Source organism: Sabethes cyaneus, chromosome 2, assembly GCF_943734655.1.
Source record: "Sabethes cyaneus chromosome 2, idSabCyanKW18_F2, whole genome shotgun sequence".
In the NCBI taxonomy this organism is placed as follows: domain Eukaryota; kingdom Metazoa; phylum Arthropoda; class Insecta; order Diptera; family Culicidae; genus Sabethes; species Sabethes cyaneus.
In genome coordinates, this window is record NC_071354.1 from 217,363,553 (window position 1) to 217,390,593 (window position 27,041).

Consider the following 27,041-nt stretch of genomic DNA (forward strand, 5'->3'; position numbering starts at 1 on the left):
TATCTGTTGATAGTTACGGTACTACAATGCTAGTAGTTCACTAGTTGCTAAATAAATGTTCACTACTGGTTACTAGCTCCTAGCTACAAGATCTACTAGCACTATAGCACCGTAACTACAAAATATACAGCTGAGTGTGCCGGAACGAATTGGTAACGAGTGGCACAGGACCGAATATAGTGGAAGTCAATTCTTGATACAGCTCTATGCTGCTAGAAATAAGTAAGTAGCTGTGATGTCTTGCTGTTCACTGCTGTTCTTATAATATGCTATAAATACCAGGATGCCACAGTAACGTGGACTATTATAAAGCCATGCAATCCGGACATTTTTATAATGAAAAAAAAAATTTTGAAATTACTCTAAGCTTATGGTGTCCGACGAGTTTCTACTTCCAAGTGACAATTTGAGTTTCAATACTCTTTTATTGCTTTTTTTTGTTGTCAAATTTCAATGGCAGTAACATAGTGAGAAAAAAAAGAAAAAAGCAAAACATCGAGTTTCATTGTTCGATGTTGTACTCGCTGCTCTCGTTAATGGAGCATTCCCTTGGTTTTCTACGGATTAAGTAGCCAGCTGAAGACCCGTAGTTTGCAAATTCGCACAAAACTGGCGCTCTACACCACACATGTTATTCTGCAAAATTGTCTGCTGGTCATGTAAGTTTTCCGAGCTGTAAAATAACGACAGTGCTTTGCGTGAGTTATTTTCATTTTATGAATGATGGAAATTGAAACGATTAGTCGACATTTTCTTCTTCGTCGTACGAAAAAACGTAGGAAATTTGGCTTTAATGAAAAGAATTAAGAATTTCTTTAATGAAAAAAGAATTTCTTTAATGAAAAAACGGCATTTAAATACATCTCAGCTCACTTTGATTGATCGCGTATGATAGTCAACAAACTAAAATATTAGGAAATAACTAATTTTGCGTTGAGTGTCATGAAAATGCTGATATTTATAATAATTTGTGTTGGATAGGACGGGAATAGGCAATTACGACGAAGCAGCAACATACCCTAGGTAGATTTTCCAGAAAGTTAATAGGACGGTAGCACTAGCATCGCAATTGTCCTGTACTCTAGCAGCTGGCTGCGAAATCTGTCGAATAAAAAAACAGAAGAACAGAAAATGGAGAAAATAGCAGCATTTATCATTTAATTTACTGTCATATTGTGAATTATTTCTCGATTTTTTTTCATAGACATCTGAAAAAATTTATGTCATAACAATTTCTACCATCTTATACGTACCTGGTTAACGAGTTAAGTCTGAAGCCATTATCTTACACTCACCACACTGCGCCAAAAGCACTTTGACATTCTGTTGAACGTAAAACCGAGTGAGAACGCTTTCCGCCATACTTGAAAGTAGTTTTACTTTGACTATATTATCTTAGATAAAGATCTCTCCAAAGAAATCTAGAACAAATGCATGCAATTCAATTGATCTAAAACTTTCAATTGCGTGAGGTCTTCGTTACCGAACAAAGTCATAAATCCTGCCATCCTCGTGGTGTTTGACAGGAAGAAAAATATAAAACCCAGCATGACTCCAAACAACCTACCGCTTTCTGCTTCTACACAACGGTTTAACGATCAAAATGTTTACTTGGAAAAGGTCCTCCTCTCGTAGCACAAAGGTACCGAATAGGAATGATATATGCGCCTAAGTCCGTAGTTGAAGTTTCGATAATGATCAATTTAATTCGGAGAAATCATTTGAAATAATGTGAAACAGTGTTAAGCTTCGTGTGCTGTCGTGCCACACACACGCCCGTCGCACCAGGCAGATCCAGTCAAAAGATTCGAAACAGCCTAGCCATAAGATGAAAGCGCGCGGCGGATACGCTCGAGCCGACTGACAACATATTTAGCGACAGAACATAACAAGATCGATGATTCAGTTTCTCGTGGAGTTCGGAGAACAAAGCGACTCTTCACCCTAATGTGTAGGTATAAGTCAATCCCGGCAGGAAGGCTCCGTATATCCTGCCGCGCCGAGAGACAAGACCCATCCATAAAGGCTTTATAGTTAGGCCGCCTGCTTAGCCCGGCAGAAGCAGAGTTCAGAGTCATTGAAACATTTCTGTACTATTGAGTCATTGTGGAATTTGGGCCAACATAAAGCATTTGTCAATTGTTAAGATCATCTTTCGGAATAGATTTTTCTTTTAGCGCAAAACTATGAAGTTCAACGCGGAAGTTTAAAATGAGTTACCATAAAATATATTTCAACTGGCAAGTGTTTTTCGTTCAATCGTTTATTTGGAATTCAGTGCTTATCTATAAATTTCAATTTCTGAAATGTGATGGTCACGTACTTGCCGATAGATTGTGCCAATTTGACCTGGCCCCAACTATTTATGTAGGTATTTCCCTTTTTATTATGAATCTCTTAACAAGCGTCTTTGCGATGTTTCCCGTTAGAGGGTTAAATCTTCCTTTACCAGGGCAGAATACCAAACTATTTTTTCTTTTACTGTTTATAGAGTAACGATATTTGACATTTTGAAGTGATCCAGAAAGAAAATTAAATTTTATATGATAATTCAATAATTGTTTATTGAAACTATGCATATGATTTAATTTAATTTTCCTCAGCCTTTTTTTCGATATGTGGCCGGTGTGGCCGGGCCGGGCGCTTACACACCCACTGGTTCCGAAAATGGAATATATTTCAATAAACACGTCTCGCATCTCAGATCTCACAAAAGAGATTCTTCGGATTCTTCGCCTTGCGTTTCACTATAACGCTACCGCTCGGACGCCCTGTAACATAAACAGAAATACGCCTGAATGGCTGCAATTTCAATAGTGCCTTCACCAAACGCTAACGCCCTAATTGGAAATGCTGCGCAGTAGCAGCGGCTGCAAACTCTGCCTTTAAACGAGACCCATGTCGAGCGTCTATATTTCTATAGCCAATATTCTATTATCCTGTACTCAAACTAAGATAGCGAATTAACATCGCATTTCAAAGCTGCAAAAACCATTAACCTGTGTGTTTGTATCATCACAGTAAATTATAATTTATAGCCCAGTATCAAAGTGCTTTAATAATGGTACCCAAAGTTCTTATAAAATGAGTGTATCGTAATAGGTTTGTCAGGAGGTTGGTTTTGACATGTATTGTTGTTTTGTTTCTCGTTCGCCCTCTTTTCAATTTTATTCGCGCATTCTCATTCTCCATTTAATCTCCTTTCAAGCAACAGGTTTCTCCGGTGTACGCTGTTTAGGTTTGCTTGCACAATCAGCTGCGAAACTCGCAAAAATGTGTCGTTTTTTCATTCATTGTTCTCCTTTTTAGAAATCCAATCATGCGGAATATACTGAAAATAGTGGACCTATCCCGAAGGATTGATAGTGGACTAAAACTTGGAAGATTCTACTCTAATGTGACGTACGGCGGAATAACGCAGTTAGCAACAAAAACAACGAAAGTGTGCCGTATCAACGCTGACCTTGGCATCGCTCAAAACAGGCCGCTATCTACAACTAATAACCGTTCGAAGGTAGGGTAGGGTGATATTCAATTTTTCATCTATAGATACAGCAGTCTATTATCTATTACTATTCAAACATTGATAGTTTCTATAAAGTGCATTTGAACTTTCTGACAGTGCATTATTAACATGTTTAAAATGATGTTTAAATATTCATATTGGACAGGACAAGATTCATATTGGATCTAAAATAAGTACCAATGAAACGAATGTGAAACGCAAATAATCGATTTCATATAACTATCATACATACACATGGACCATGTGACGGTATTTAATTTTCAAAGATCAGATACTTTAGACCAGTGATGGCGCGATGCAAACTGCGACCCTTCGAGTTAATTCGTGCGGCCCGCGGACTGATTTGAGAGGCTGAGACTGACTTATGAGTAAATGCTATGGGTTACTCAATTTAGTCGTAAATTACGACTCGTAATGCATCGTGCATGCTGTAGATTTGAATGATTTGGCAGAATGGTTTAAATCTTGTGGTGATTCCTAGAAAATGGTTTTCGCTGCCGCATATCTTGCATTCGGATATGCCCAGAAATGGCCAGAGGTCATTGCGACTCGCTGCATTCATGGGGCGATCAGATGCGGCCCGCACCATGCCTATGCCTGAGCACCACTGTTTTAGACTAAATATTTTTGGTTAATGATAAGATTTGGTTTTGAATCTGTTTTTCTCTTCTGGATTTATCATTTAATCATTCGATCATGCACCTATTGACTTTGTTACCTGTTAAATGAGTTTTCTGGAAATCAGCCTTTTTTCTATAGCAGGAATTTACGTTATTTGTACGAGGTTCACTATCTCTCAATCACGGCATTCTCACAAATCTTGGCATACTATATACAGGTACACAGAATATCCATTACAAAAGTTGACTTTGGGGGATATGAACCATATTATTCATGTTGAAGTAGAATAGCACCATAAACTATATAGTTTATGATGGTACTACAAACTTTAATGTCTATAACTCGTGATTCATACGGCTCCAGCACTCTTCGCTTTCAGTTTGTACTCCGTCGAATATCGTTCGTAGTACCTTCCGCTCGAACACGACAAGCGCGCGTATGTACTCCAGAGCAGCATCACACTTTCCAGTCCATAAAGAACTTAGAGTTAATAAAGAACTACCAGTCCAATGAGCGTTTTGTACATTGTCAGCTTCACTCAGCAGCGTATGCTTCTTAATCGTAGCCTTTTGCGACGTGGCAAAGCAATCCCGACTTTCTGCTTTAATGCGCCGCTGGACCTGTTTACTAATGTTATTGTCCGTGGTCGCCAGTGATTGCAAACACACATACTTATCTACCACTTCTAGTTCGTCGCCGTCAACGGTTACGGTTGTATTTGTTATTTGACGCATTTATTTTTAGGCCGATTCTCATAGATTCTGTTTTCAATCTGGCGTAGATAGCATCCGCGTGATGATATAGAATAATATAGAATTAAAAAAAAAAAAAAAGTCAACTGCGAAACCGTCACCTTATCTCATTCTCCGCAGCGTCTTGAAGGGACTCAAGAGTGTCCCCTAGATGCGTACGAAATGCATCACACGTTGCTATGTAGCTCTGATCAGTCGCGTCAGCTTGTACGGAAAACCGTTTTCATGCATTATCTGCAGTGTGCTGATTTCGATCGACTATATCGCATGCTGCTTTGAAGCCAGTCAAAAAAGGGGGAAGTTATACTCCCGTTATACTTGAAAGATTTGTCGGATGGTAAAAAATACCGTTCGAATGGCCGATTTTATAACAAACTTCTTAAAAACACAAAAGAGTATACCTATCTACTATTTTCCGATTTTTGCTATAAATATAAGTAGCCGCTTCTGCTTGAATTCTTCATTGAGAGAGCTATCACAAAAAACTCAATCAATTTTGTTCGTTCCTTTCCTCATACTTCCATCTATGCTTCCCAATTTCTGTTCTGTTTCTATGTGGCACTAGTGATGTCGGCGATGGAGTTCCGAAATGAAGACCCTAGTGTGAAATCACCAAGCCTGAATCGCTAGCAGCGTTTTACGAAGATTTGCAGTAACAAGATTTGTTTTGAATGTAAAATATTCCAAGATTCACAAAGGCACCGCTGGGCTTTCTGATCCATGTGTTTACAGCGGGACCCGACATCACTTTCAATTGTAAATCGTCGCTCAACAATGAAGGTTCGGTTTTAACTGAAGCAGCCCACCGTTATTTCAAAATTGGTGCAATCAGCGTCAGTGAAACGGGTTTGATTTGTAGTTTTCTATCGAATATTGCGTATAAGGCCAGAAGCTTTAAATGCAAATGAATTGAATTTGAGTAACATGTAAAAGGTACATAATCAACCGAACCAATATCAGTCATCGTCACTTCAAACAGTCACCAACTTCAACTGAAGCTTGCTTGAAACATTCTGTACTACAAATGAAACGAGTCGCTTCATGTATGATGCAAAGGTAAGAGGAAGTCAGTTTCATTTATTTGTTCAACGATGCCGGTACCTGATTTATAATCACAATAGACCTCCTCTTTCTGATCGGTTATACAGCTGCTCTAAAATTGGATGAATTGGATGTGAGAAGCCATCCTGCGATCCAATCCGAAAAGTCCATGCGCTTCAACTTGAAAATAACCAGAATGCAAGGCACAGTGCTTTTGCAAAGTCGTAATTCGTCTAGTTTACTTGCCATCAGGGCTATCCTGCACTGCCAAGAGCGCTGTTTGCGCATTACTCGGTGTGAACGGGGAGTGCGCCGTAAATACTTAAGAGCAATACTTAGTTCAGCAATCTTGTGGATAGTTAGTAATTATCTCTATGAATGCCCTATGCACAACTTTTTTAAGCTTCGCTTGGCCGAGGTGTTACAGTCAAATAAGCAAATCGGTGCACTAAGTGCAGGACAGCCCTACTTGCCTTTTTACTTCGACCGCTTTTAAGACTTGGTCCTTTTCTATCGATAGACTTCGCAGCCGGGACAATTACGGGGCTAGTGCAACGATCCCACCGATTCTAGCAGCACCGTCCAACCGAGGATCGAACATACGACGACTAGCTTGTAACACCAGCATCGTACCTCTAAGGCTTAGAGTCTAAGCTAACTAGGCGGCTATGGGCATGTATGGACCGAGATTTTTCACTGAGAAATGATAAACCCTTGTCTGTTGTTCAAATTCAACATGGAATCAATTGTGGCTTTTTCTAATGCTCCTTTAATGGCAAAATTAAAATTAAGCGATAAAAGATTGTTAGTATTGCACAAATGATAAAACCCGCAGGGTATTTTGAGAATCAAAGATAGGTTTATTTCTATCCATTTTATAATACAGCCGTCACCGTGTGATTAACAAATGTATGACAAACTTTAATTTTTGTATTGTTCACTACTCTGATTTAAATCGAGAAATTTGCAAGCCATCACGGTCACAAACAGCTGTGGTATTAGTAATCAAAATTATCATTTACTGTGGTTTTATTTTTTGTTTTATTTATTAAGTCATTTTTTTTTATTCTGAAGTCATGATCACGTAGTATCACAATGTTGAAATCTTTGATGTGGAAACAGGTTATACCAACCTTTCTCCATGGCATTGAAAAATTGTGTGTCGACTATTGTTGTTTAGGGGAAACAAGGGAGACTTGATCCCCATTTTGTTTTTTGTATATTTCTCAAAAGTCTACTAGAAAAAAAACCTGGGTTTTCAATTTTTCGGCAGTTTACAATACAGCTTACTACCTATAATTTATCAGTTAGTGATACGTAGCGCTAAACAAAAGATATGAGATATTTTGGAAAGTACAGAAAATTGTACATATTCAAAATATGCGGGAGACTTGATCCCCTGTTTAGGCATAATTGATCCATTTGCAAATATATATTTTTAAAGCTCAACTTTCATTTGGAAGTTTTAATAAAATAGGCCTAGTTCATATAGTATCATTATTTAGTGTATAACAGTTTAATTCAAAAGTATAAAAAGTATTTAGAAATCGTTAAGTGCATCGATCTGTAAAAGTATAGCTTTGGACATCTTTTATAATTTGAGACGAGAACTATTTCGTTGGGTTTTAATTTTTGAAGCATTATATTTTTCCTGTTTAATAATCAGAGCAGCCTCCAGCTTCTATTTCGTTGGTGCAGCTGTAAGGATGTGTATCTCCTCGTTTTCATACTCTTCGCATGTTTTTACGTGGTGATGCCTTTGGTAATAGTTTTATATTTACAGGTGTTTTGATAATTGTATTGTTCGGAATCATCGATTTTGGTACCTGATTAATAGAATTCTTCAAAGAAGATAAGCTGTTTGTTCAGATGAATTCTTTGTCCGAGCAGTCTTTCTTCATCCTTGGAAAATGCACAGGTTGCTCCTCCGTAGTCCGGTTGGTAAATGATCTTTTCAGAAGCATTTTTTCGCTTTCTCACATATCGCTTAAGTGTCATTACAATCAAATTGAACATTTTTGCGGTCGTTCTGACCGGATTTCCAGACTATTCGTGATTTTTACATAACGAATGTTTACGACATGGAAAATTGTTCATTTTATTATTTACAACATAACGGCCTCCAAGCTCTTCACTACCTAACAAAAGGATCAAGTGTCACTGAAATTATGTGGATCAAGTGTACCTGTCGTAGTAAGTTTTACTTAAAATTAATTTTGTAAAATATACACAAGTTTTATTGTAAAATGTATACAGCATCAATGAATAAACATGTTTAGCTAATTTTTTGTTTGAAAAGTAATTCAAAAATTTCAAGGCAGTTTTCCGTAGCCAAAAAGTTGGACTTCACTAAAAAAAGAAGTATAGAGAATTATTCCGTTGCAAATCTTATTATATTATATTTTCCTTGCAATGTAAAAATTTATTACATTTTTGTTTTGCAATTTTGTTAGTTGAATGAAATGTACAACTTTGTTTTTTTCTACATAAAAACAACATTGTATTTACTGAGAAACAATGAATGGATCAAGTGTCCCAAGGGATCAAGTCTACCTGGTCTCCCCTACTGCAGCAATTATTGTACAGTAAACATCGAAAGCCCATGTTCTACGATTTCGAAGTACTAATCGTGTTGTATTTTCGAATTTTCTAACGAAAGTTACGTTAGAAAATTTGTTAGAAGGGCATAAGCTACAAATTTCCAAGCTGCAATTCCACTAATATACATAATCGACTCAGTTCTAAAAATAAATGCAGCAAAAATTTCCACACTGGCTTACTTCAACCCAAGAAATTTCCAGCAAACGAATCAAACATAACATGATTACAACGTTGTCAGTAAACGTAATCAGTGTTTGGGTTAGAGTTGCCGATTTCCTCAAATTTATTATTCCAGCCAAAATAAACCAAACAATTTGCTTGCTAGCTTTTGCGATTACGGAGCCAAAATTTCCTGCAAAATAAAAAGCAGAACACGCGCTGCAATCGCCTTTCATCTCTTCGGCGCGATAAGCAAACTGCCGGTAACCGGTCGGTAAGGCTGGCCAAATGAAATAATCTTGGCGAACATTGCTCCACGTCCCAATATAGCGCAGTTCATCGTTGAATCACGATAACAATAACAATTATCAACTTCGAATGCAGGCATTCATGCATGATCCTTGGACGGTGGTGGGTATGGCGTAGCGTAGATGGTGTGATATTCTGCCGTTGTGATAGTTCACTGAAAACATTCCTGGACATGTGTAGATGTGAGATCTGGGAAGGGGGGATGGGGTAGAGTTATCAAAGAAGCAGTGTAATTTTATACCAACTCCATAGCTTCTGGTCTCTCATACTTGGTTGAAAAATCATACGGTGTTCGAGATGAAAGATTTAATTTTGAACTGTAACGTGATTAAAACGAGATTGTCTGCGATCCTACTTTATACCTCTCTAAGGTCTACGCCGTGTTTATTGGGAGTTTTCCCGAAAAACTCTTCTAATTTAGTAATTCCTAAAGATCGGGGTCACATGTAACTTGATTTCCGAGTTATTGCGATCTTGTTTGGGGACCGCAACATAGCTTTTTGAAATAATTTTGTCAAACTTATGTAATTTGTTTGAAACGTCGGTGTTAATCACCCACAATGAAACACAACACAATTGCACAATGAAAAATAACGTACTGTCCCAAATGTCCTCTTTCTTGTCATCATTTTGCGATATCCGGTGGTATCCAACTGTAAGATAGGAGCCCCACCAGGGATACGGACCTTGAGCTACTTACTTACTTTACTTTAGTGGCAACGGTCCGTTACCGATCCTGCGCCGAACGAATTATAGTCCTCCAGTACCGTCGGTCCTGGGCTGCCGTTCTCCAATCCCCACGAACACCAGCTGAACGTGCATCGTCTTCGACAGCACACACCCACCGGGTGCGGGGTCTGCCTCGGAGTCTACGGCCTCTTCCTGGTTCTCTGCTGAAAATAGTTTTGGCTACTCTTTCATCGGGCATTCTGGCCACGTGTCCAGCCCACCGCAGCCTGCCACATTGCACTACCGTCACTATATCAGCATATTTGTATACTTGGTACAGCTCGTGATTCATGCGTCTGCGCCACACTCCATTTTCCATTTTGCCACCAAGTATAGATCGCAGAATTTTACGCTCAAAAACCCCAAGCACTCGGCGATCAGCTTCCTTTAGCGTCCATGATTCGTGTCCGTAAAGGGCCACCGGGAGGATTAGTGTTCTGTAGAGCGCCAGTTTTGTGCGAATTTGCAAACTACGGGACTTCAGCTGGCTACGTAATCCGTAGAAAGCCCGATTCGCGGCTGCAACTCGTCGTTTCACTTCGCGGCTTACATCGTTGTCACATGTCACGAGTGTACCAAGGTATATAAATTCCTCCACTACTTCATATCGTTCCCCATCTAACTCCACCTCGGCACCAACACCACTTGAGCTCCCACGTTCCCTACCAGCAACCATGTACTTCGTTTTGGCGGTAGCATTGGGCGATACTGTATCTGTATCGAAAAAATCGATACTTTTGAGCCGATACATCGATATTTTGGATCGATACTGAGAGTCCCGATACCGGCCAGTATCGATGCTAAAACGACGATATTTGTATCGATACCTTTATAGTAAACTAGCTGACCCGACAAACTTCGTATTGCCACAAATTAACCTGTGTTGTACATAAATCATGAATCTCGGATGATCTTTGTCACTATCTCGAGTTTTGCAAGCTCCCCAGTGGGCGGCGCTTCCGACGGCGGGTCACCGGCAACACTCGCGATCGGCTCGTCCTGAATGATCTAGTGTTACTATAGATAGTTTTTGTGGTCTTGTTATTGATTAATGTTTTATGGAAGAGTCTCGAATTTCTCGAGTTGGATTAGTTTTTGAGTTTCGCAAAAATTTCTGTTTTATTTGTATGAGAGTCCATATCCCCCTACCACAGGGGTGAGAGGTCTCTAACTATCATAAAATAAATTCAAGACTCAAAAATCTCCTACATGCTAAATTTGGTTCCATTTGCTTGATTAGTACTCAAATTATAAGGAAATTTGTATTTCATTTGTATGGGAGCCCACCCTCTTAAAAGGGAAAGGGGTCGTAATACACCACAGAAAAAAAATTCTGCCATCTAAAACTCTCACATGCCAAATTTGGTTCCATTTGCTTGATTAGTTCTAAAGTTATGAGCAAATTTGTATTTCGTTTGAATGGGAGCCCCCCCCCCCTCCTCCTAAAAAGGTAAGAAATCCTAATTCATAATGGGAAAAATGGTTGCCTCCAAAAACACCCACATGCCAAATATGGTTCCATTTGCTTGATTAGTTCTCGAATTATGAGGAAATTTGTATTTCATTTGTGTAGAAGCCCCCCCTCTTGAAGTGTGGAAGGATCCTAATTCACCGTAGAAAATATTTTTGCCTCCAAAAACCTCCACATGCCGAATTTGGTTCTATTTGCTTGATTAGTTCTCGAGTTATGGGGAAATTTGTATTTCATTTGTACAGGAGCCCCCCCTCTTAAAGTGAGGAGGGGTCCTAATTTAACATAGAAAATTTTCTTGCCCTCGAAAACTTTCACATGCCAAATTTGGTTCCATTTGCTTGATTAGTTCTCGAGTGATGAGGAAATTTGTATGGAAACCCCCCCTCTTAAAGGGGAGAGGAGTTATAATTCCCCTTATAAAGAGGGGAGGGGTCTCAAATTACCCTAGAATAAATTCTTGTCACCGAAAACACCCACATGCCAAATTTGGTTCTATTTGCTTGATTAGTTCTCGAGTTATGCAGAAATTTGTGTTTCATTTGTATGGGAGCCCCCCCTCTTAGTGGGGGGAGGGGTCTCTAACCATCACTAAAACCTTTCCTGGCCCCAAAAACCTCTACATGCAAATTTTCACGCCGATTGGTTCAGTAGTTTTTGATTCTATAAGAAATACAGGACAGACAGACAGACAGACAGAAATCCTTCTTTATAGGTATAGATGCTAGAGAAACTAAAATACTTTACTTATCCTAATGCGATGTCCATTATATTATATGTCCACCTGCATAACAATGTTATGCTCCATAACATAACTTGCTCCATTTGGTCTAATCGTCAAGCACGCTGCGTACCTCTGCGCCTGGTACCAACCGAATTCGAGGCAAACATCATTTTTACGGGATTGTTTTCCGGTATTCTCACCACATGTCCCGGCCATTGTACTCTTCCAGCCTCAGCAACTTTCTGAATACTGGGTTGGCCGAAAAGCTGCGCCAGCTTGTGGTTCATGTTTTTCATCTATAGACCGTACTCACATACACCAAAAAAGATGATCTTAAGCACACGACGTCCAAAAGTGGCTAGTCTCCGTCGAGCATTGTCCCCGATTCGTGCCCGTAGACTATCGGTCTTATTTGCGCTTTGTACATCGTACATTTGGTACAGGGATGAAGCTTGCCAGATTTTAGGGTCTTGTAGAATCCGTAGTAAGCACGACTTCCGGCAAGAATACCTCTGCGTATTTCTCTGCTGCAGATATTATCCGACCACCTCGAACTCGTAGAAATTGAAATAAGAGGTGTACCTAATTAATACGGCAGCTAATTTTTTTTTCGATAAACTCTGCAAAAATAGATGCATTCCTAGTTCCAGTCTTAAATCAAATTTTAAGTAAAACTTCAATTTCAATTTGAAATCTAATTTAAAGTCGGATTTCTTGGGCGATGTAAAAAAAATCAAATTCAATTTCAAATCCTATTTCAAGTCCAATTATAAGTCCGATTTAACTCCAATTTCTGGCAAAGTTGTAAGTATAATTTCTAGTCAAATTTTACATCCAATTCACTATTAGTTACTAGTAAAATTTCAAGTTCTTTATTATGTCCTATTTCAAGTTCAATTTCATGTCTCATTATAATTCCTATTTCATGTGTAATTCCATGTCCAATTTATATATTCTAGTCTGAATTGGTCCAAACTTGAGTTTAACTTCGCGTCCAATTTTAAGTGTGATTTGAAGTCCAAATTCAAGTTCCACTTCAAGTTTAATTTTAAGTTAAATTTAAAGTCTTACTTCCAGCTCTATTTAAAGTAAAGATTCAAGTTGAAATTGATTCAAACTGAAGTCCAATATCATTTGATCATCAATATCAATTTGAAGTTCAATTTTAAGCATAATGCCACGCTCAATTCTAAGTTAAATTTCAGTTCCCATTTCAAGTTCAATATCAAGTTTAATTTCAGGTTCAATTTTAAGCAAAATTTCAAGTGCAATTCCAGCTCCGATTTTAAAATTAATTTCAAATGCGATCAATTAGACAACTCGCAAGTTAAGAGTGAAGCTCTGCTTTCCTCAATGGAGGTAGCTGTCTTGGCACTCGAAGATGGATGTGGTTGGATACGCTAGACCGTCAATGAAGCCGCAACTGCGTTGTTAAGTGAAGAAACCCTGAGTGCATGAAATGACTTTTGACGGAAATGAACTGGAAGGGGTTGATAAATTCATAAATTAGGGATCTCTGGCAACCGCCGTCAATCATACGAGTAAGCAGATTCAACGACGCATTCTAGCTAAGTCAGGTCTACTTTTCCCTTCGTAAGTCATTTATATCAAGAAGCATAAACCGTACGCAAAATATAAAAGCATTTGCTAGCGCTTGGCTGAGTGGTCGATTTCTGGTCGGCCCGGCCGGTTTTTCACTTGCAAAGCCGGTGACCGATCAATCATGCAAAAAGTCGGTTTACCGACTTAAGAAAACGGATTTGTACTTTTTGTCCGATTTTTAAAATTTATTTTTCATTTCCATCATTCCACTAGATTTTCTAATAAATTTTGTAGCAATCCTGAGCAATTCGTTGCAGTTTCCGGTCAAAAGAGTTTAAAACCGCAGGCCTGACCAGTCCGACATCAGCCATTATTTCGTTCCTAACGAGATTTCGTATGAGAACGAAAGAGAATCAACAGTAGTAAAAGCGCACGCATATAATTTTCTAAAAAATTAAGCTAAATAATAAACAAAAGTGTGGTTTTCGTTGCACCCTGTCAGTGTATCGATACCACTGGTATCGATACTTGCCGCCCGATATTTCAACGGGATCGATACCTTTGCAGAAATTGTATCGATATTCGAATATCGATGCTTTTCGCAGTATCGCCCAATGCTATTTGGCGGTATTAATGGTAAGTCCCAATCTCGCAGCTTCCCTTTTAAAGGGCCTAAAGGCCTCTTCTACTGCTCTACGGTTGATTCCGATGATATCGACGTCATCCGCAAAACCAAGAAGCATGTGAGATTTCGTGATGATAGTTCCATTCCTTTCCACGTTTGCTCTTCGTAATGCACCCTCCAAGGCAATGTTGAATAGCAGGTTAGAGAGTGCGTCCCCTTGCTTCAGTCCATCCAACGTCACGAAAGCAGCTGAGGTCTCACCCGCTATTCTAACGCATGATTTGGATCCATCCAGCGTCGCACGAATCAGCGTAACTAGTTTCGTCGGAAAACCATGTTCTAGCATTATCTGCCACAGCTCATTTCGTTTAACTGAATCGTACGCCGCTTTAAAGTCCACAAACAGATGGTGTGTCTGCAAGTTGTACTCCCGGAACTTGTCTAGCAACTGGCGCAGGGTAAACATCTGATCCGTCGTGGAGCGACCCTCACGAAAACCAGCTTGGTACTCGCCGACGAAGGACTCCGCTAACGGTCTCAGTCTGCAGAACAGGATACGGGAAAGCACCTTGTAGGCAGAATTGAGCAATGTAATTCCTCGATAGTTTTTACACTCCATTCGATGTCCCTTTTTGAAAATTGGGCAAATGAGGCCATCCAACCACTCCTCCGGCATTTGTTATTCCTCCCAGATCCTGACAATGATCCGGTGGATTGCTTCGTACAGCCGCTCGCTCCCCGCTTTTAGAAGTTCAGCCGGGATACCGTCCTTCCCAGCAGCCTTACCGTTTTTCAGCTCACTGATTGCCTTCTTAACCTCCTCCTGTGTTGGTGGCTCCACAGCTTGACCATCGCTTACAATTTCTATCCTGTCCCTGCTGATCTCCTCATTTACCTCTAGATTCAATAGTGTCTGGAAGTGCTCCTTCCACCTGGCTGCTACCGCCGTTTTGTCGGTAAGCAGGTTGCCAGCACTATCATTGCACATCACAGGCATGGCAAAATTCCTGCTTCTCACCGTTTTATAGAAACTCCGTGTGTCGTTGCTGGCGTATCGCTCCTCTGCGCTAGCAAGCACGTGCTCCTCGTACTCGCGTTTCTTTAGACGATGGATTCTTTTTTCCGCAGCTCTAGTCTCTCTGTATCTCTCTCTGTTTTGACGCGTTGCCGCAGTGAGCATGCGACTCCTGGCCTGGTTCTTTTCGTCTGTCACTCTCTGGCATTCGGCATCAAACCAGCTGTTACGCTGTCTTCCACGCGTCGTGCCTACCACCTCTCTCGCTGTTGTTTGGATGGCACCATGGATGTTCCTCCACAGCCCATTTATATCTTCTTCTTCTTCTACCTGCTGTTCTGCGATTCGCTGGTGAAGCTTCCTGGCGTACTCCACTGCAACGCCGTCTGCCGTTAACCGCTGGATGTTGAAACGCAGCGTCCTTTCAGTGCGAGCTTTCGCCGTGTTCGACAGCCTTGCGCGAATCTTACTCACTACGAGATAGTGGTCAGAGTCGATATTTGGTCCACGAAAAGACCGTACATCGATAACATCCGAAAAGTGTCGACCGTCAATCAAGACATGATCGATCTGAGAGCTAGAGTCTCCATTTGGATGCCTCCAGGTTTGTTTCCGAATATTCAAACGTGGAAAGTAGGTGCTACAGATCGCCATCCCTCTGGCCGCGGCAAAATTTATGAGCCTCAGACCGTTATCATTGGTCGACAGATGCAGGCTATGTCTTCCAATAACTGGACGGAAGAATTCCTCCCTCCCGATCTGCGCGTTTGCATCTCCGATGATGATTTTCACGTCGTGTTTTGGGCACTCTCCATAGGTCCTCTCAAGCTTGTCGTAAAACTCGTCTTTAGCATCATCGGATTTATCATTTGTCGGTGCGTATAAGTTGATTAGGCTATAGTTGAAGAATTTGCCCTTAATCCTCAACACGCATATACGGTCATCTACGGGCCTCCACCGGATAACTCGTTGCTTTTGTTTTCCCAACACTACGAAACCGACTCCATGTTCAGCTTTCTTACCGCCACTGTAGTAGATGTGGTACTTAAAAGAAGTGCCTGCAATAGGGTCTACTGCACGGAACTCCCTTTCTCCGGAATTTGGCCACCGAACTTCCTGAATAGCAGCGATCTCCACTCCGAGTTGATGCAGCTCTCGAGCAAGCAAGCCAGCCCGTGCCGGTTCATGGAGAGTTCGGACATTCCAGGTACCAAGTTTCCAATCGTTATCCCTTAATCGTTTCCTTGTCCCTTGCCGTGTCCTATACCGATTGTTCCGTCCTGAATTTCTTTGTTCGTTGTTCGTGGTAATTGAGTTTTCGGTATACTACCTCACCGGGGTCGCGATACCTACATCCCGCTGATGGGTCTGCCATCTTAGGTATAGCTTGCGGGATACAGCATTTCATATTCAGTCGCCCGTTACGAGACAGACGCTGTGTGAGCCGCCCCTCACCTGGAGAACAGGCGCTCTAGTTCGCACCTCCTAGCTTAGCTGCTTCAGTAAGTACGTGAAGCATTTCCGGGTAAGGCCATCGACCGTCATCATTTGACTTAGATCTGCGTGGAGGCGCCAGGTGGGAGCTTGAGAGAGCCAGAGCTATGTTTGGCGCTCCTTCCAGGTAACTCTCCATTTCATACCCACCTTGAGCTACTATTGTACCCGAAAACCTACCAAGTAACAACAAATGATAGAAGAAATCAATCTGGATTATCGACAACGACATTTAGCAGCATGAAGACACGACACGAAATGAATTCCTTGGAATGAGCAAGGTCCTTTGGCCGGATATGCTTCATTTACATACTGGAACAGCTAAGCTAGCAGGTGCGTACTTGAGGGCCTGTACTTCAGGTGAGGGGCGGCTCACACAGCGTCTGTTTCGGAGCGAATGGCTGATTATGAAATGCAGTATCCCGCAAGCTATACCCAAGATGGCAGACCCATCAGTGGGATGAAGGTATCGCGACTCCGGTAAGATAGTATACCGAAACTATCACTTACCACGAACAAGGACCACGAAGAAGGAAATACAGAACGGATCAATCGGTATAGGAAACGGCAATGAACAAGGAAACGGATAAAGATTGGAAACTTGGTACCTGGAATGCTCTCGGAGTGAAGATCGCTACATTCCGGAGAAAGGGAGTTCCGTGCAGTAGATCCTACTGCAGTATCTACTACATCTACTATAGTGGCGGTAGAAAAGCAGAATATGGTGCCAGTTTCGTAGTATTGGGAAAGCACAAACAACGAGTTATTCGGTAGAGGCCCGAAGATGACCGTTTATGTGTGTTGAGAATTAGGGGCAAATTTTTAAACTAAAGTCTAATCAACGTCTACGCACCGACAAACGATAAATCCGATGATGCTAAGGACGAGTTCTACGACAGACTCGAGAGGAGCTATGGAGACTTGGAGAGTGTCCAAAACATGACGTGAAAATCATCATCAGAGATGCAAATGCGCAAATCGGCAGGAAGTAATTCTTCCGTCCAGTCATTGGAAGACATAGCCTACATCTGTCGACCAATGATAACGGTCTGAGGCTCATAAATTTTGCCGCGGCCAGCGGAATGACCATCTGAATCGGAATGAACACCTAGTTTCCACGTTTGAATATTCGGAAACACACCTGGAGGCATCCAAATGAAGACTTTAACTCTCAGATCGATCATGTCTTGATTGACGGTCGACACTTTTCGAATGTCATCTATGTACGGTCTTTACGGTGACCAAATATCGTAGTGTGCAAGATTCACGCAAGGCTGTCGAACACGGCGAAGGCTCGCACTGAGAGGACAACAGAGAGAGGTACAGAGATACTAGAGCTGCGGAAAAAAGAACCCATCGTCTAAAAAACGCGAGTACGAGGAGCATGTGTTCGCCGGCACAGAGGAGCGATACGCCAGCAACGACACACGGAGTTTCTACAAAACGGTGAGCTGCAAGAATGTTGCCATGCTTGTGATGTGCAATGAAGGTGCTGGCAACCTGCTTACTGACAAAAAGGCGGTAGCAGCCAGGTGGAAGGAGCACGTCCAGACACTGTTGAATGGAGAGGCAAACGCGGAGATCAGCAGGGACACGATAAGAATTGTAACCCATGGCCAAGCTGCGGAGCCACCAACACAGGAGGAGGTTAAGAAGGCAACCAGTGAGCTGAAAACGGTAAGTCTGCTGGGAAAGACGGTATCCCGGCTGAACTTCTAAAAGCGTGGAGAGAGTGGCTGTACAACGCAATCCACCGGATCATTGTCAGGATCTGGGAGGAAGAACAATTGCCGGAGGAGTAGTTGGATGGCCTCATTTGCCCAATTTTTAAAAAGGGGCATCGATTCGAGTGTAAAGATTATCGAGGAATTACGTTGCTCAATTCTGCCAATAAGGTACCCTCCCGTATCCTGTTCTGCAGACGGAGACCGTTAGCGGAGTTCTTCGTTGGCGAGTACCAAGCTGATTTTCGTGAGGGTCGCTTCACGGCGGATCAGATGTTTACCCTGCGTCAGTTACTAGACAAGTTGGTTTTCCGACTAAACTAGTTACGCTGTTTCGTGCGACGTTGAATGGGTCCAATTCATGCGTTAGAATAGTGGATGAGACCTCAGCCGATGTGGAATTAGATGGGGAGCGATATAAAGTAGTGAAGAAATTTATACCTACCTTAGTACACTTGTGACATGTGACAACGATGTAAGCCGCCAAATGAAGCAACGAATTGCAGCTGCGAATAAGGTTTTCTACGGATTACGTAGCCAGCTGAAGTCCCGTAGTTTGCAAATTCACACAAAACTGGCGCTCTACAGAACACTAAGCCTCCCGGTGGCCCTTTACGGACACGAATCATGGACGCTAAAGGAAGCTGATCGGGGAGCGCTTGGGGGTTTTGTGCGTAAAATTCTGCGATCCATAGTTGGTGGCAAAATGGAAAATGGAGCGTGGCGCAAACGCATGAACCACGAGCTGTACCAAGTATTAAAATATGCTGATATAGTGAAGGCCAGAATGCCCGACGAAAGAGCAGCCAAAACTATTTTCAGCAGAGAACCAGGAAGGCTCCGAGGCGGACCCTGCACCAGATGGGTGTGCGCTGCCGAAGACGATGCACGTTCAGTTGGTGTTCGTGGGGATTAGAGATCGGCACGGGCATCGGTAGTATTAGAGGACCAGAATTCGTTCGGCACAAGATCGGTAACGGACCGTTGCCACTAAAGTAAAGTAAGTGAGTTGTGGATATCTTTTCGCTGAAAGCCTGGTGACAGAGGCCTTGGAAAGCTACCAACTTGATGCATCGCTGACCGTTATCCTTCGTGCAAAGGGCCCGATTACCAGGCTATACTTTGCTTCCCTGCCGTTCAAGGTGTTCTTATCCCCAATGACAATTTTCATGTCTCAGCGGGATAAACGTAAGAGAGCAGACACAGAGAATCTCTAATTTGCACATTTGACCTTTTGACATGTTGCTCGAGAATTTTTTTTTCGAGTCGCAGAGTCCTGATTCCTGATGAATCCTGATTCTATCTCAACCATTTTTCATAAAATTTTCAAATGTGAAGGACAACTCTAAAAAAAAATATAATCCGACTAAACCACTAAAGTATGGACAAATTTCAAATAATTTTTTTTCTTGTTCGCTATCGTGACCGCCCCTAATTCGGCGCAGCTCCTAATTATGCGCATTTTTCTTTATATAAGTATTTTTTAACATTGTGCATAACTATGATCATTGCGTTATTTTTTAATAAATGTCTGTTGAATATTACGCCATTATTCACCAATGGGCCATAATATTTGAGAGCGAAATAATTTAACGTGAATCTGAAAGTATTTTATATGGCAGAAAACATCGTCGTTAGCACCAACGCTAAGATTGTCCTGCTAGAAAATTAACAAATTTATGAACGAAATTCTTTGCAATGATCAAATTACCCAGCATAATTAGAAAGAATAATTAGTTTTAGTCATGTTTGAGACAAAAAGATTGATTTCATGCATTGCTGTCCTTAGAAAAATGCGATGCAATAATGCGCAGATTTAGGCACAGATTTTTTATTCATGTCCCAAATTCTGCGCAGTAATGTATCGTACGAAGAAAGCGCGAAAGAATACGCAACCACACCCAAATGGCTGAGGTATAGAGGCATAAAAATTCAAGTAGAATCTTTAACTTGCATTGATTTGAATCCTGATGTGATGTGTCTCGGGGTCCGAACCCACGAGCGATTCATGAAACCATGTCTCCTATTTTTGTTAACCCTAGAGCGGTCGCGCTAGTGTACTGAGTACACGCGTTTTCGAAAAACGCGAAAAAATCATCGAAATTGTAATCAAATCACTCCAGGTTTTGGTTGTATTCGAAGATCTACTCTTCCTCTTTCTAATGATGCCAAAATATAGAAAAAAGAAATAAAAAAAGTGGTCGAAAGATGCTTGTAAAAATGGTGTGTCCGCGCGCGTGTACTCAGTACACCAGCGCGACCACTAACGTAACTTTTTTGAAATGAAAAAAGTTACGCAAGCGGTCGCGTCGTGTACTGAGTACACGGCGGGCAATAACTCAAGTTTGTGAATAGTTAGAAGGTTGCGACTTTCGACAAAGTTGCTTATCTAGTTAAGACACATCCCGTGATATACAACAAAATTCGGAACTGATTCGCTAGATGGCGCTAGATGAAGCAATTAAATTCATTTAAGAATATTTTAAAACCGTAATGAGCTAAAATGTTACTATTTACTACAAAGTTGTTTGTAAAGCCAAGACGCATTTGGTAACGAACTCTGAAGTTTGGAACTAGTCCGCTAGATGGAGTATACGGTGAAATTTAATTCATTTGGCGATATTTCCGAACCATGACGAGATAGAAGGTTGATGTTTTCGACAAAGTTGTTTATCATGTCAATATGCTTCCGATGAAGGTAAATTAAATTCGGAATGAAGTAGTAGTAGGTGGAGATGATGAGAAAATCAAATTATTTTCGGAATATTGCGGAACCATGATGGCATAGAACACTGCTGTTCGCTACAAAGTGGTTTCTGTAGTCAAAACACGTTAGATAACGTATCGTTGTCCTTTTCATCATCGATTGCGTTGTCAATTCCAGTCAATCAACAGCTATTTTTATGGTTTCCTGAAAGAAGCAATTGATACGTATTGCTTCAACTTTTATCAAAAGACAAGATGAAGAGCACAGACTGATCAAAATGCTTTTGACGAAGTAATTTCGTCGTCTACATCGTCTATATAGAAATATCACCAGAACAAGATTCCTGGAAACCCGTGCTGCGTTTCCATCACATTCTTAAAAAAATATTTTAGAGTGTTTGAGTCCCTATTCTTCCCAGGGTCGCTAATAGGTTTATTCGAAAACCTGGCAAACACGAATAAATGTCAAAATCTGGCGATCAATTTGACCGATGGGGAGGACTTTTTCGGGAAATGTCTTGCCAGTTTTGATCAACGCCGGTACAAAATGTTGTCTGAAATTAGGAGCGATGACTCCTTTGCAGAACGGAGAAACAAAAATCTGGCAAAAATCTGGGACATTACCAAATATCTGGAAGATTTAGAACTTTGTCTGGCATGCAATAAAAAATCTGGTAAAATCTAGATTTATCAGCAAAGCAAAACCATGCATGGATATAAACGTCCTTCAGAACTTGATCCTTCTTTATCGATAGATATCGCTGCCGGTTATTAGAGTACAGGAAAATCACTGGGCTAGTGCAAAGATCCTATTAACTCTGAAGCGGCACCGCTCAGTCGAGACTCGAACATACGACGAGTGGCTTGTTGGGCCAGCAACGTATCCCGGAGTTAACTTGGCAGACAGGCATAATGGCAACGTTGATGCTTGCAATTATTAACGTGTGCCTGATGATAAAACCAAAGCTATTTGTTTTGCTAACGCGACAACACGACTGAAGTGCACTCTCTTGATACTCATTTCAAAACAGCTTGCTTTTTTCATTGGGCTCGAATTCTTTACTCTTTCCTTGTATTACGTGTGTGTTATTTCCTGTATGATATAAGTGACCGTAATAAGAATATTATAGAATTGTTAGGAATCTAATGTACATTTTTCATTCTCATTATCATAGCAGGAAATAAAACAAACAAATGCTCGTTTTGTATTGTTTTATGGTAAGTGTCAACATAATTCTAACATTCTAATGTTTAAAGCATTACCTCAACATACCATAGCAAGCTTCCCTAATAACATACTCATTATAAAACTGTACAACTAATTGTTATACAACTAATGTGAGTCATTAATAAATTGATTTAAATAAAAGTATCGTAAGTTTGCTACTTGGGTAAGTTGAATAAGTATTATGTATCCCTAGGTGATATGTGCATTATTCAGTTTGTCAACATTGTCGATGATTCACAAACTCTGTTTTGGGAAAATCGTCAAAAGAATACTATTTACAAACATTTTGGTGTTCTTTTCCAGACCAGATAAGCCATTTTACCGTTTATTCGACATAAGCTGAGATATCGCAAAAAGAAATATGATTTTACCAACTGCGACATCTAGCGGGACAGTTCTGAATTTGACCGATCATTTTCAAATTCGTCTAGTCTAGACACACAACTTTGTCAAAAACCGCCACTTTCTATCGTATCATGGTCATGAGATATCATCATAAGATTATAATTTGACCACGCGCGCCACCTACTGATACAGTTTCAAACTTTGTTATGAATTTCCAAATGTGTCTTGTTCGAACAAATAACTTTGTAGAACACAATAACAGTCTATCTCGTCACGACTCTGATATATTCCAAAAAAAACTCAATATGCTCGTTATAAGCGCCATCTACCGTATCAGTTCCGAATTTTGTTATCCGCAGTCAGATTGATCTCGTCCAGATAAACAACTTTGCCAAAGATAGCAATCGTCTATCTCTTCTCAGTCCCGAGATATTAGAGATTCTAGTATCGAGATTCTAGAATCATTTGTTTTGGTCGCCATTTGCGCCATCTAGCGGATCAGTTTTCAAACTTTATTGTTCGTTTCCAGATGCGTCTTAAATTGATAAACAACTTTTTCGAAAACCGCAACCTTCTATTTCATGTCAGTCCTGAGATATAGGCAGTATTATTCGCCGTGTACTCAGTACACGACGCGACCGCTTACGTAACTTTTTTTAACGCGACCGCTCTAAGGTTAATGTCCAACCTCATGGGGCCGTCAGAGAGTGGGGCAGTGGTTTCTATATGAAAACACAATTTTTAGTATTAGTCTAAAGTGTAATGTTCAGTATGCAGAAAACCCGAATCAATTCTCCCTTCACGTTATCGGGAATAAAATATTTAAAATAAAGCAATCAAAATATCATATATACAATATTCCTTTGCCACCCGGACAGCACAAGGAGGCCGGAGCATGAATTTAATTATGGTAATGGCTAATGCCGCATTTTTTGGTGTGCTTTCAGCGTATAAAAACATAAACAGCATGGCAGGAGTATTTATTTTCACTTTTTGGGTGCGCAGAGTTAGGAGCAAACATGCGCAGAATTAGGAACATGGGCAAGAAAGTGCGCAGAATTAGGCACCGTGGATAAGTTTACAAAACGCAAAATATACTCAATTGTTGGTCGACTTATAATTTCCATATTTTTTAACAGATATTATAGACCGTAGTACTACACGTTGAGGCTATCCACGTTGTTAATTTAAATCTAGAATACTTAGAATAGCGGAAGAATCATAAAAATGTCTTAACTGCGCAGAATATGGTACGTTCACGGTAATTAATAATGTTTGAGTAGTAAAATTTTCACGATTTTCCAGTCATGAGTTTTGGTCGAAAAACTAACGACGCTGCTGCGAAAATTATCAGTTAAGGATTAGGGGAAAAATCGAGAAAGTTTCTCGATACAAACGTAGTTTTCCAACTTTTTCAAGTAAATTTTCTTCATCCGGAATTTCACACACACGAAAATTGACAATTATTTCAATATTATTAAATTAACAAAACTACGAAAAGAGTTAATTTTATTGAAGCAAAACAATTGCATCACATTCGAATTAAGAATGGACCTGGGTCATTCAATCAAAACATTTGAATCAAAATAGTTGGAAAATCGTAAATTGTTTCAAACTAACGTTCGGTTAGTGGCTCCAAAATTGCTATTTTACTCCACCGTCATGTTTACTACTCCTCATACATGCGTGCGTAGAACATTTTTCTGTTGCCTCGCGCGCCTGTGGTAGACGCGGTCGGTGTAAATATAAACCAGACGACGATAAACTTTGGCAAAGGCGTAGAGAAGTTGGGGTGCACTAATACAGATACGGCCAACCTGGTTCGCCGTGAAGCCGAATGGATCGTACGCAGTACGCACATGCTCTGTTTGTAAATATTGCCACTCTCCAAATATTCAAAGTGCCGACCAAAAGTGTTGGACTTGTTGCAAAGATTCAAAACTACTTAACCATTAATGCTTCACTATTAAACATTTTTCTGGTTTGGTTTTTATAGTCGAATAATTTGTAGTATTATAGTTTAACAAACATTTTTAGCACTAATTTCAAAATTTATCAGTCTTCTCTGTTTATTTTTTTCTGTTAATGCGAAGAAACTTCGAGCTTCATCTACCGTATACTCTAACGACTCTAACCCACACGAGGTAATGTTGCATGTTTTTGTGCATTCTCTGCTTCCAGACTCCGTGGAACGGTGCGGACGTGACTGCTGGCAGGAGCGTGCTGCGGGACGGAATTGGCAAAAATAAAAACACAACCAGCAGCAGAAGTAGCAGCAGCAGCAGCAGCAGCGGCGGCAGCATCGAAGACAAAAACAACAATATTGCCAGCAGCAGCGGCAGTAGTATTTCTAGCTCGCCCCTGACCGACCTGTTTGGTAGATTTCACAGTTATCTGAGAATCTCGCTCACGGAGAGGTGTAATTTACGTTGCAAGTATTGTATGCCCGCCGAAGGGGTACAGCTCAGTCAAAAAGACAATTTACTGACAGTACAGGAAGTGCTCCGCCTAGCAGACTTATTTGTCCAAGAAGGTGTTCGAAAAATCCGACTAACCGGTGGTGAACCTACGGTGCGAAAAGATTTAGCTGAAATAGTGCAGTGCCTCAAGCGCATTCCTCGTTTGGAAAGTGTTAGTATTACCACAAACGGCCTCATGTTAACCCGGCAACTAGTTGGCTTGCAAAGAGCCGGCCTCGATGGGCTCAACATCAGCTTGGATACGCTGAAAGCGGCCAAATACGAACAAATCACCCGGCGTAAAGGCTGGGAACGAGTCATCGCCGGAACCGATTTGGCGATCCAGTTGGGCTACAAGCCCAAGGTGAACTGCGTGTTGATGAAGGGTAAGTGTGCGCTACCGTAGACAGAGGTGTACGGTTGGTAGAGCGATCGGGCCATGTGCATCAAACTTTATCTTTTTTTATATACTGACAAAGTTATAATAGCTTCCACGAGCCAGCTATGTTACGAAAACAGCGAAAAAAAAGCGCGTGTGAAGGTTATTTAGAGTTCACTCGAAATAATCCGATTCGAACTGACGTGGGTCAACAAACCGCATTTGTTAAACCGAATTAATCGATTCAAATTAGCAGGTATACGTGGTTTCATTTTAGCATGTTCAGATTTTGTCAAACCATCAATGTTATGACTGAAACCAATTTGAAAAAAGTTTCAATCCGTTGAGGTCCGGTATTTAGATTAAATTTTCCCAAAGATCATACACATCGAACAGACCCAATCTCCTACCGTACGCCTCTGAATCGTTCTACGTTCTAATACTTAAACCATATGATCACACGAGCATTCCTACGCGTTTACGTGTTTGTGGCGTGCTGTAAATGCAGGTTTTAACGACGATGAGCTATGTGATTTTGTGGCGATGACCGAAGAACGCAACATAGACGTTCGTTTTATCGAATATATGCCATTCACCGGAAATCGATGGGACACCAGTGCGATGGTTCCGTTTCGCGAAGCTCTCGCCACCATTCGGGCCCGTTATCCCAATCTGGAAACGCTCGAGAATGGTCCGAACGATACGTCGAAAGCCTTTCGTGTGCCCGGCTTTCGCGGTCAAATCGGGTTTATCACCTCCATGACGGAGCACTTTTGCGGTTCCTGCAATCGGCTACGAATCACAGCCGATGGCAATTTGAAAGTATGCCTCTTTGGTAACACGGAAGTCTCACTGAGGGATGCATTGCGGGCCGGCTGTTCCGAGGACGATTTACGTTGTATGATTTCAGCTGCCGTTAAGCGAAAAAAGAAGCAGCACGCAGGTTAGTGTGTGCGAATTTGTTGGTGCCTGCTTCTATAGTTGTTTTGTTGTTTTTTGCCATTTCTGTGATGAATTTATTGCTCCTCCGTAGGTATGATGAACCTGTCTCAAATGGAAAACCGGCCAATGATACTGATTGGGGGATAAGAAACAAGTGTGATTTTTACATCCACCTTATTTAGAGAGATAATTAAATGAAGCAAAGTTGCGATAACAATGTAGGATAGATGCTAATAGAATAGGTAAGCCAGCTGTATTACTCGCTAGTCATAAGCTGCCAACGGTTGCACACTACAACTTCACTCATTATGTCCCGAAAGGGTGCTTGGAAACGAGCCCCGTCCTCGGGTGTTTCGGCGAATAACATCGACATGTTTACCGGGTGTGGCATGTGAGCCGAAACGAAAATTTTGCGCATTATGACATTATAATTTAAACTGTGAAAATCAAGACCAAAACCATCGCACGTCGTAGATTTTAGCGGCACATGACTAACTGTTATGTAAATTAGTCGGTTGTTTACTGTCTGTGGTTGTTTGTGATAGAATATTAAAATGGAATCAGCGACCAATTTTTATATACTTGTTAAGTTTTCTGCCTGACAGAACTTTTTTAGTGCGAACCCAACCCTCTTTTTACAATTATAACA

At 40.9% G+C, this 27,041-nt stretch overlaps 1 protein-coding gene across 2 annotated transcripts in view; it reads left to right on the forward strand.

The window, feature by feature from the left end:
* The first annotated feature begins 3,202 nt into the window (after positions 1–3,202).
* LOC128738979 (molybdenum cofactor biosynthesis protein 1) overlaps positions 3,203–27,041 on the forward strand; it is a 32,697-nt gene continuing 8,858 nt past the window's right edge. Inside the window, exons 1-5 of one of the 2 annotated variants that reach the window (XR_008412134.1) lie at positions 3,203–3,238; positions 3,310–3,514; positions 24,794–25,457; positions 25,959–26,393; positions 26,484–26,634. Coding sequence is in view for 1 of the 2 variants with exons in the window: in XM_053834503.1 (XP_053690478.1) it covers positions 3,320–3,514; positions 24,794–25,457 (859 nt within the window). In the remaining variant the exon portion in view is untranslated. The remainder of the gene's footprint in view (positions 3,239–3,309; positions 3,515–24,793; positions 25,458–25,958; positions 26,394–26,483; positions 26,635–27,041) is intronic. The other variant, XM_053834503.1, reaches the window with a different exon arrangement.